Source organism: Leptonychotes weddellii, chromosome 1 (genome assembly GCF_054177405.1).
Source record: "Leptonychotes weddellii isolate Sample4059 chromosome 1, ASM5417740v2, whole genome shotgun sequence".
NCBI classification, from domain to species: Eukaryota; Metazoa; Chordata; class Mammalia; order Carnivora; family Phocidae; genus Leptonychotes; species Leptonychotes weddellii.
The window spans coordinates 91,971,211-91,982,989 of record NC_138369.1 but is presented as its reverse complement, the minus strand read 5'-3'; the positions used below and the strand labels follow the sequence as shown (position 1 = coordinate 91,982,989).

General features: G+C 40.6%; 1 protein-coding gene across 3 annotated transcripts in view; it reads right to left on the bottom strand.

The window, feature by feature from the left end:
* MED12L (mediator complex subunit 12L) overlaps positions 1-11,779 on the bottom strand; it is a 322,844-nt gene that overhangs the window by 9,526 nt on the left and 301,539 nt on the right. For 2 of the 3 annotated variants that reach the window (XM_081827784.1, XM_081827786.1), the window contains exons 42-43: positions 10,945-11,031; positions 63-2,045 (exon numbers count right to left, since the gene is read on the bottom strand). In XM_081827784.1, coding sequence (XP_081683910.1) covers positions 1,746-2,045; positions 10,945-11,031 — 387 coding nt within the window. In that variant the 3' untranslated portion in view covers positions 63-1,745. Of the gene's footprint in view, positions 1-62; positions 2,046-10,944; positions 11,032-11,779 lie in introns of those variants that run through there. The other variant, XM_081827792.1, reaches the window with a different exon arrangement.

Here is an 11,779-nt window from a genome sequence, read left to right as displayed (position 1 = left end):
TGCGACAGTGGCTACGTGTGTTGACTCAGGTGTCTGCCTATACATATATGTACATGTGTGCAAGCACGCGCACACACACACACACACACACACAACCTAAAGAAGAGTAGGCACAAAAAAATGACAGGGACTTAGAAATAACTACTGCTTCCCCAACTCTGGTGGGACTATTCAAGTCCAGAGGCTCCATCCACATGGGTTATGATACAGAAGGAGCCCTCTGGGTTGTGCAGTGAGACAGCTCAACTTAGTGGCCATCACTCAACAAAGAAGGCTGGCATAACTGCTAATATCAGGGAGCAGAGTTTCTGGAAGGGGACCATCTGAATTCAAGAGTCCCAGCTCTGCCTCTTACTTTTAGCTGAATAACCTTGGACAAATGAGTCAATCAGTCTTCCTTTTCTTTAGCTACTTCCTCATCCATAGTATGGGAATGGTAATACCTTCACTCATGGGGCAGTTTAGGAATTAGGTGCATTAATCTATGTAGATTCAGAGTGCCTGGGTCCAAGAAAGTGCTCCATAAATGACAGATTAAAAAAACTGCATATCATGAGCTCTGGGAAACAGGAAAGAGAGTAGGTACATTCCCAAAAAGTGCCACTGCATAAAAATCATAGGTACTTATTTCTAAACACCTAGAAAAAAATCTAAAATGCAAGCATGTTGTCTCTGCCTTAAAATTATATTCTCTTTAACCATGTGAAAGTATGAACTCTCGAATAAAACAATGAAATATTAACCACACATATAATAGGCTACCCCTGTTAAGCAGTAGTTAGAAAACAAGACCAATTTAAATGATTTAACAAATTAAATGAGGCTAAACGAGGGAAATACTTTTAAAGAAAAAGGAAAAAAAAAAAGAAAAGAAAAAAGACCTTGGTTATGCCCTAGTAGAGACGCAAGGTACACGAGGGGCATTTCCTCTGCAAGGAAATCAACAGGCCCAGGCACCAGGTGGAAAATTAAGACCAAACCCAAGTTGCCCCTCAGTCCTAACTGACCCTCCTCCTGACAGTATCCTACCAGAGTTGCACAGCTGACTTTAGGACTAGCTGGCCTTCACTCCATACCTCCAAAGCACACAACCAGAGACCTAGGAGAAATTGCCGGTCCCACTAGTCTCCTCGCTGCATGGACGAAAAAGTACATGGTCCAGAAAATGGTGGTAGGGCTAGCACCGGGATTCAGACTTCCTAACTCCTAGGCCAATATTCTTTGCATCACAGGGGGCTGGTTTGCATTTCTAAAAATATCTCCTGTGACGTCAAGCAGCACAGGGGGGATTTGATTCATGAGAGCACGCTGCCGGCATCTAGAAGAGGTGTGGTGAGATGGGCTGTTGGCATCGCTTTAGAGAGAGAGCACAATTAAAAAAAAAAAAAAAAAAAAAAATCACACCAGCATAGCAGGCCCAATTATCGGGGACAAACTGCCCCGCTCTGCTGCTTGCAGCATTAGCAGGCTGTGAGTTCTCTGCACTGTTATCAGAAGGACAGGATGACGCAGTGGCAAGAACAGTCACAGCCCCAGTGACCAGGAGACAGGTCTAGGGCTGGCCCTCCTCTACAGGTGGCTTTGGGAGGCCAGCTCCTTCATCAGCACACTTGAGGGCATCGGCCGAGTTGGTCTCTGAACCTTCCAGCTTGGATAAAAAGGGTACCCGCACTTCCACGTGGGTCTCCCAAATGAAAAGAAACATTTCCAGGTTCAGACGGAAGAGGAAAACATCTTCACTGAAGTCAAAAAAAAAAAAAAAAAAACAAACTTGGGACTTTCCAGCGGCAAGGGGAGGGAGCATTTAAACCAAACCCAAACCCAAACCAAACCAGCCTGGACTCAAATGAAGATGTAAATGGTACTGAAGGAAGACAGGGCACTGTCTGAGGAGCCAGCACGTGTGTTCTGCTTGTCTTGAATCTCCTGGGAGCCATCTGTTCTGTAACGCGGGGGTACTTACTAGAAAGCTGCTTCTGGAGCTGCCTCACCAGGGCCGCTGTCTGTTGCTGCTGCTGGGTCTGCTGCAAGCCTTGCCTGGGGAACTGCAAATGTGACAGAAGACAGGAGGGCAGTCAGCCCGGCTCAGACAAGGACAGACACTACCTGCTGGGGTCGGTTTGCAACACACCGTCGACCCTTTCAGATCAAAGCGCCATGCCCAGAGGGTGTACGTTAATCTTCTTCTACACCCCGATGTACACCTGGTGAGCATCTGAAGTGCCCAATCCATTCAAAATCTCACTCTCCAGGTGGTCACTTCGCATTTCTTGGAAGAGGCGTGATGAAGGAGTCCACTCCAGGGGTGGCCCCGGAGGTCAGATCTCCTTGTTATCGTATCCTTCACCAGCTAGCTAGTTAGGATCATGCTATCATAAACCATTTTCATTGGCCACATGAAAGCTCTCTGACCAGAGGATTTGTTCAAGCACCACAGGCCGTGCCTTGTATGGATGGAGACAAGAATGTGGTGAGGCAGAGCAGTACCCTCCATCCAGGACCCATTTGGGACTATGCCCTCCCATGGGATGCTGGATGAAGGTCAGCCAGAGTTACTATTTTCTCTGATACAAAGCAGAAAAACAGCACCTTGCCTGTTTATTTTCCTAATGCCCAAATCAAGAGGGAAAAATAAAGCAAAACTCCACCTTTCATTCACGTGGAAATGTTAGTAAAATAAAAAGTGCTTTCTTTTCTATTCAGTGGTTTCTTTATCTGGAAATACTACCTATTTAACAAAACCGAATATGCCACCATGTACTCGGCAGTGTTCTAGACATTGTATGTATACATTAGCCCATTTAAGCTTGACCAGGTAATACCTATTCTCAATCCTTTATCCATTATACGATTTATTATGACACGTCCATAATATACAGACCGATCAAGGCCTAGGGCAGTACAACATAATCGAACTAAATTTCTGCAGCAAAACATACAACTAGTCCTATCAGGCAGAATAAATGAAGAAAGATGGGGTCTGTTCAGGTCAGCTTTTGCAACCAAATGGGTTCAGGTCAGCCTTTGGGGTTCAATGAGTTACAAATAAAATTTCCATTTCAAAATAAAATGTCAAAATTCAGTTTGGATTTTAGAAATGAATATAAGGGACTGTAGACCTTTACTACTATTATTCTCATTTTACAACTGAGGGAACGGAGACTCCAAGGTGTTTAATCACTTGCCCATGATCCCTGTAAGTAATGGGGCAGGGATTCAGACAAAGCTTTCTGGATTCAGAACTTCCTATCTTAACTGCAATCCAGTGCTACCTTTAATTGGGAATATTAGCTTCCAAATATTAATTTACTTGGAAATAATCACAGATTCTAAATGGTGGGCTGCAAGAATGTCTGATCTTTTTTTATTAAAGACTTTATTTATTAGAGAGAGAGCGTGCCCACAAACAGGGGAAATGGCAGAGGGAGAGGGAGAAGCAGACTCCCCAGTGAGCAGGGAGCCCGATGTGGGGCTGGATCCCAGAACCCCGAGATCATGACCCGAGCCAAAGGCAGATGCTTAACTGACTGAGCCACCGAGGTGCGTGATGTCTAATCTTATCATTTTATTAACTAACATACTGAGGTACACATGCATAAATATTTAACATTTATTCATTCAACAGATACTTAGCTGTCTTCTTTTATGTTCATTTAAAATCTGCTCCAAATAGAGTAATTCACAGAATGAAATATGGTAGTGATCTCCTCAGAGTCTGTATCTTGAGGAGCCTTGGCAGTAACTAATTCATAGGAAGCTCGTGTGCATGTGGGTGTGTGAGTACGCATGCACACATGTCGGCAGGTAGTGGGTGCTCTGCTGGGTGGCCTTAAGAGATATCCTCCAAGGGGTGGGAGGATGGGTTGGCCTGGTGGTGGGTGTTGAGGAGGGCACGTTCTGCATGGAGCACTGGGTGTTGTGCACAAACAATGAATCATGGAACACTTCATCTAGAACTAATGATGTAATGTATGGGGATTAACATAAGAATAAAAAAAAAAATTCAAAAAAAAAAAAAAAAAGAGATATCCTCCAGGGGACCCCAAAACTATTGGGGAGGTCTGCAAAATCAAAACTGTTTTCATAATAATACTAAGGCACTAGTTGTTCTTGCTCTCCTTGTCTCAGGAGTATACAATGCAGTTTTTCAGAAGCTATATAACATGTGATATTGTAACAAACAAGGTCTTCAATTTATTCAGACAATAAATTTTCAAAAATGTAAACAATGTCATTCTTCTCATTTTTTATTTTGAAAAATATATTTATATTCATTCATTATTCATAAAGTGTTATTTCTGGTTAATATCTAATGAGAATTTTAAATGTATTAGTAAATACTGGTAATATTTGTTTTAATTTCTAATACAATAAATATTAATAGACACACAAACGCTCTCTGGGTCCACAGTAATTTTTGAATGAGAAGTGGTTCCAAGGCCGAAACTGAGACCAGTTTCGTTCGGCACACCTCCCCCCGACCCCCTCCATCCAAGGAAGTGGTGGGATACGGCTGCAGTCCATAGTCTCCTCAGTTGTAGTGTTTTTCCTGCATCTGTTTCTCTCAAGGCCACTCTGATGCAAAATTTAACTTGCTTCCACCTGTATGTGAATGTCAGCAAGCAAGAGACCCAGCTTACAGCCTCCCTGGGCCCTGGAGCACCTGAGGCCAGGGAAAGAGAGCCTGCCACCAGCTCTCCACAGAACCCTCACTGAGGAGCATTTCAAACCAAGTCACTGAGCTCTTGCACAAAACTGGCTGAAGCAGCATAAAGCCATCAGGAGAAATTTAAAGAGTCATCCACTTAAGCTCTTCCCCAGACTTCCTGAGTTAAAATTTCTGGGCCAAATGTGCTAGAAATCTGTATTTTCAAATGGTTCCCCTAAGTGGCCTGATGCTTGGCTAGATTTCGGAATCATCCCCATGTTGGGAGCTGGAACTTCTAATTTACCAGAACAGGTCAATACATGGGACAACTTAGGCTTACCAGAAGTAAAATAAATCTAAAAACCACAATCTGTGTATGTTTAACCTTTCCTGCTTAAGTCTGATAAATAAAGAGGAAAGATTTTTCTGGATTCTATCCACGCAGGAGATGTTCATAGTTCTGCTCACCTCTGCGCCTCTGCAAATGTTAATCCCTCCTCCTAGAAAACCTTCCTTCCCCCTTCATCCTACCCCTACATGCTCCTAAAAATCTGCCTGTCCTTCAAAGATCAGCTCAAGTGCTTACCTACTCCCTTAGGAATGTGAAGAGCAAACCACTGCTCCTGTATCCTTTGGAGATGCCTTTATTATCAAATGTGGCGTGATGTGACAAGTGCTTCTCTCCCCAGTATTCTGGATTTTGCTCTTCTCGGGGACGGGAGCTGTGTGCCATGCCCCTGCTGCAACCACGAGACAAAGCACAGAGCTCAACAATGTCCGTCAGGTATAGCCAACTAGCCCACGGGGCAGAGCTACTCTCCACTAAACACATTCTCTGTCGAACTCAAAACAATAATTTAAAATTTTATTATGATGTGCTTCGACTAATCCCTAAATCCCTATTTTGACAACACACGCTTAGTCAAGAATATTAACGTTCCTGCTCGCTCATTACTTAGGCAAAATGCATCATCTCTAAACCAGTCATTTCTATTTAAATAAATGCCACTGAATCATTTCTGTCTCAGAAAAGCTGGCTTCTTTGGGCCCTTCTCTGCAGCAGCAGCAGCAGACACTGACCGTCCTAAGCAAGAGCAGGGCTGAAGAGTTAGTGGTGGGCCTTCACACTGCCTCAAATCTGGTTTCAACCTCTTGCCTTCTGAACTGTCTTTTTCCTTTACCTAGGGATCACTGTGTGGGGCTTTTGTTCCTTCGTTGCTCGGACATTCAACAAACAAATTATTCAACAACAGTTAACCAAATCCAGGCACATTTTGGGGTTCTAGGAACACCAAAGTGAGTAAAGCACAGTTCCTGCCTCCTGACAGCTGTGTCCTAAAACTGTCACTGATCACTATTGGTGAGCAAAGGACAAAGCACCAAGGCAACATTTATTTGAAACCTGCGCTGCCAACTGAGAGAGTGCAGCGAGTTATGGGCTCCTCTGACGGTCAGAATAAAACCTTTCATCAGTACCAGCTCCAGCACAAGGACTGCGGTACTGTGGGGGCCCCTCCACCGAGCGCTGGGTAGAAGTACGCATGCTTGGATGCTGGCAAGACGGAACACTCAGAAAGGGCCGGCACCAATAGATTTCAGAGGATTTGGCGCGCATTTATTTGCAGTTTCACCAGTAACTTGCGTGCAGCCGTTTTTTAAAAATCTCTAGTTTTTTTTTGAGTGGGAAGAAAAAATCAAATTTATCTGTCCTGTTACCAGAAATCTCCCACATAGGTCTTCCCTATCCTCCCCATCTATAAGTTACTTCTTTCCCATCAAAAAGGAAAAAAAAAAAAAAATTAAAATCCAAATTCATGCAGAGGAAGGTGACAAAGCTCAGTAAATTTCTCTGAACTAATTTTTTCCATTTGAAAAGGAAAATACTATCTGGCTACTTCTGAATTCTAGAGGCATTGGAAAATTTTCTCAATTTCTCTGAATGGAACATACGAATTTTTTTGAAGATTATATAGCAATCTCACACATGATCTTTGGCTACAAATTAATGCAATCATTTAAGTAACTACTGCTCCCACTATGCATATTTTTATAAGGCATTATATTCAATATAATGTGATATGACACAAGCATCAAATAATTTAAAAAGCCAGCTTTTTAAAGCTTCCTGTTAGCATCTTGTCCAGGTCACCCAGCTAGGACACCGTGAGTTTAAGATAAAAAGAAATGACACAGCAGTATGATGTAAACTTTATTTTCTTAAAAGCTAAAAGCAGCCTTAAAGAAAAGATCACAGTCTGTTAACGTATTTAGTTAAGAGTTAATCATTACAACTCAAAAACTTATTTAAAGGTATTTTTCAAGTCAAGAACTATAATTTAGGTCAGAACTAGAAAGGCCAAATATAATTTTCCAGCAAGGTGCCTCGTCTTTCTTTCCTGTTGCTCTTTTACCAAAGACAAGTAAGCAAATGAAAACACAGGCATTGATATTAAGCTGACACATTTAATTTGTAAGCATGGGCCTTTAACACTTTCTTCCTCTTTTCACAGAAAAGCTCTGCTTTCTGAAGATGCTTTCGGAAAAAGCACCAATTTCTGTTCTAAGTTAGTTTTGAATCGTAGGTTCACTTTTTACAGCAGGGACCAACCTGCCCATGTGGCTGTTAATAATCATTGTGCCACATGGACCCGCTGTTGCTGTCAAGGAGGGGGCAAAGAGCACTCAACAAATCCCAAAGCCTTTCTGGGTCCGCTGCATTCAACCTCCTCCCACAAGTCTTCCTGAGCTTCTCATACCCTTCCTGACCTCTGTTCCAGGTTGAATTATGTTGTCCCGAAAAGCTTTGCTGGCATCCCAACCCCAGTACCTCAGAATGTGACCTTATTTGGAGAGAGGGTCTTTACAGAGGTGATCAAGTTAAAATGAGATTATTAGCATCAGACCTGATCCAATGTGATGGGTGTCCTTATAAAGAAGGGAAAGTTGGACACAAACACACATAACAGTGAGAATATCATGAGAGGATGAAGACAGAGATCATGTTTGTTTCCATGAGCCAAGGAAAGGCAAAACTCACCAGCACACCCTAAGAAGCTACAGGGAGTGGCTTGGAGCAGATTTCTCCCTCGTGGCCCCTGGAAGGAACCAACTCTGCCGACACCTTGAGCTTGGACTCCCAGCCTCCAGAACTGTGAGATAACACGTTTCTGTTGGCAAAGCCCCCAGTTTGTGGTGCTGTGTTACAGGAGCCCTAGCTTCCTAGGACTTCCCCTGCTTCCCACATGCCGAGCTGTTCAGTGGTTTCCTGGGATTCTGAGCTGTCTGGGGGCAGGGAGCACGCTGGGCGCTTCATTAGTGTGCTCATAACCTCTGGCCCAGTGTCGGCCTCTACTGTACAGAACAAATAAGCACTAGCTGAACCGACTGCTGGATGTCACCCGGTAGCTGTAGGGCAAGTCACAGGGAGGGTGGTGGTGGTGTGACCAATACCACTTCTCCCCTGAGACTGCATGAATCAGAACTCCAAATGAGTCAGAGCAGACTTCTCCACAGCCAGCTTACTGCTCAGTTTCCAGCAAAGAAACAATATCACATTTTAAGAAATTATAAGAAATACAATTTTCTTCTTAGTATTGCTAAGGCTTCCTGCTACTGTTCTGAAGACACACATTTAGAGATAACATTATTCTTATGCTTCTATTTTCTTTTATTGTAAGAAAACAAAACAAAACAAAAAAAAAAGAGAAATTGAATATGTTTCAAAATATCCCTAGCAGTATTATTTGTGAAACTGGAAACAATACCAATGTTCAGCAGCAATAGGTGGGGTGTTAGGCAAGTAAGAGCAGAGGAATACAGCTGACTGACTTTATAGCTATATAAAATACAAACATGTAGACTATGTTAATAAACTTAAAAGTATATGCTGAATAAAAGTATGCTGAAAAAAGAACTAATTACATAATGTAAAACTCCAAGATCACTGATCCCTTTAACTTCTAATTCTGAAATCTGTCCAAGTGATATTTTAACTTTCTTAGCCTATCCTAAGACTATGACATACACAATATTTCTGCCTTTGTAAAAATAATTGCTGTCTAGATTACAATAGTGTTCTAAATATAAAAATAAGAATTATGCTTCCAAAATAGCTTTTAAAAAAAGGCTTCAGCTCAAAAGGAAAAAAAGGGGCTGGAAAAAGCCCACTGTGGATTTTATTATCCATTAAGACTGTTGTAATGAAGTTTTTTGTTTCTCTGAAATTACTTTACTATGAACACAGTAGGAAAAAATCATGGGCCGTGTTTTGACTAACCTGCTCAATCCCGAGAATGTATTTTAAGTTAGTGAGTAAAATACAACCGATGACATTAAAAACTTCAAAACTGTCTTAGAGGTCAAAAATGAATAAATTTGATATATAGTCTTTACACATAATAAATAAATATTCATGAAACTTTTAGATGACTAGAAAGATATTAAATTCCCTTATATTAGATATGCTTTCATTCTAGTGGAACTGAGGCTAGGGTCTCTTCTCAACTCTGCAAAAGCTGATCCTCTGCTTCAAATTATCATTAAGAAGTTTATAATTAAGAATTATAATTAAGAAGTTTAAAAGACAATTTCCAGCCCAGCCCTATAAGTTTAACTTGTGATATAATCAAATGTTTATTTTTTTTTACCCTACTCAAAAGAACTACTACATTTCAGGCACTTGATATCAATATCCATCTGTTTATATAGCACGATTCTCTAAGAATAAAAAAATGTAATGCATTTAATATTTTATGTACTTCTTATATGCTACATTATAAATCAACTAAAATAGTACTGATAAAAGAGGCAGGAGTCTGCAACTTACTGATATGTACAGATCGGGGGGAAAAGAGTGCGTGCGTGCGTGTGCATAGAAAGAATAATAAAGCAAATGTGACAAAATGTTATTAGTAAATCTGGGAAGAGGATTTATGGTAATTGTATTATTCTTTAATTCTTCTGTTAGTTTGAAATTACTTCAAAATAAACAGTTATATCTTCTTCTTGGGTGAGATGCTAGGGTGAAGTAGGAGTATCCCATGCCAAGGAGTCCCTGACACAACACTTGTAAGTCAGTCAATCCCTGCTGATACACCCCTGAGGATGAAGAGTGCAGGCTGTATGTGAACGTTTATATACTGCCTCTACCTGAGAAAGGATTTTTAAGATGGTTTACAATAAATGTCACAGATACAAAAAAAAAAAAAGAACTGGAGCTAGAAAAACTAGATTCATAATAAAGAAGAATTTCCGTAATAACGGGGACCAACCCGTTTTACAAGCAGAGGCTTGTAAAAGGATATCTCGGTGCATTTTACAAGCCTCCGCACTGAGATACCCTATGTCATTTGCTGATGCTCCATTATCAGTCTATTCGGGCATGACCTGTCCTTTATCACCTAGCTCTACTGATCTGATCTCTCCTGATATACCACAGCGCTGGCTCTGCTGTTATTTCTTTACTGCAAAGGTTGTGAAACCATCCATCTTTCTACTCCGGTCCTGAAGATAGTCTATACCAGGGTTTCCCAAAGTGCAATAAGCCAGCTCATGTTAGGTAGTATTCATTCACACAACTCATGTCGTTCAGTTACCTTCAGTGTAAGTATTTATTTTTACAGATATTTCTAATACGTAGCAGGTGATGTGACCACTGATGGCAGTAATAAAAATTCTTTTTAGAATATACTTACTTCAGTAAATAGAAAAAGAGGCAATTTAAAGAAAAAATACTTAAGTAAATAATAAAGCAGGGATATGGCACTTGGAAAAGTAAAGGATGCAAATTATTGAGGTTCAGTAAACACTGATGCTATGCACTTAACATTTTCAAAATCTGACTTACAAAGCTAAAGAAGTTAATTACACGATTACAAATTATATGAAAATTCTTACAGAAAATAACTGGCTAAAATCAGAGTTTCTTTTATATCAGTAAAGATATTTTAGAAAGCACACTCATGCTCTTTTGAAAGTATAGTAAAAACTCAAATAGATATGGTAAATTATCATTTTAACATTGTTTAAAAAAAATTGGGGTCTCAATATAAATATTTTAGTCCATGGAAAAGTCTGAAAAAATTTGAAGAGGAAAATGGTATAACTTACTGAACCCCAATATTTATTTATACCTTTCTGTGAAAACAAATATACTACTCTGATAAAAGCTCTAGGGAAAATTTGCAAGTGTACATTTAAGCTATTTTAATTCTTAACAATCTTATGGGATGAAAAAATGCAACCTGCCTTTAAAGAAGAACCCCACATATTTGGTTCCAAAACACCAGGTTCCTTACCAAAGGCTGTTGGGGCTGCATCGCTTGGAGACCAAGGGTCTGACTCTGGGGCTGTGGGGGCTGCTGGGGCTGGGGGGGTTGCTGCATCTGGAAAGAAAAAGGATTAGACACTTAGAGAGGGTAATATATTCCAATCCCCTCCCCCTATATACCTTTTATCTAATTACGCTGTTGCAATGAAAATGATATACACCTAGCTCCTGCATTACTGTCTTGACAAACATTCATCTTTTAAGGGCAAGACCTAAATCTGTTGTCTTTGTAGGCTTCTTGGGACTACCACAACCCCAGGGAGCTCTTCTTTCCGTCATCATTGTCTATACTGCCCTCTGCTGTCCAGGGACATCCTTTATACTTACTGTTTTAACACCTTTCATGTTATCTGCTCTTGCACATACTTTATCCTATCTTATACCAGAGGGTTGGAAAAGGACTAAGTAATTACCGTTTTAGTCCCTATGACAATCTGGAGGAACTTGTGAAGATTAATTTTTTTTTTTAAAGGGAGAAAAACAGGAAAAAGAAGAGGAGTAATTCTTGAAGATTAGAATACTTTTTTAAAAGGAAGATGTATATGTGGGAAGTTCTGACAAAAAATACCAGCATAAAAACAAATTATGTCAGTGATCGAGTTGGTGTAAATAAAGAGCCCTTAGAAAACACTTCCAAATCACAGAAGAAACACACATTACTCATCCACCATGTGGGACACAGAGGAGAGGAAAATATTAATAGGTGGTTTGTCTCGGTGACCTTCAATGTGTCCTCCACCCGGGCACTTCATTTTGATGATGACAGTGCTGGACTTCTTTTCATCCTTTGCATTTCCAACTTG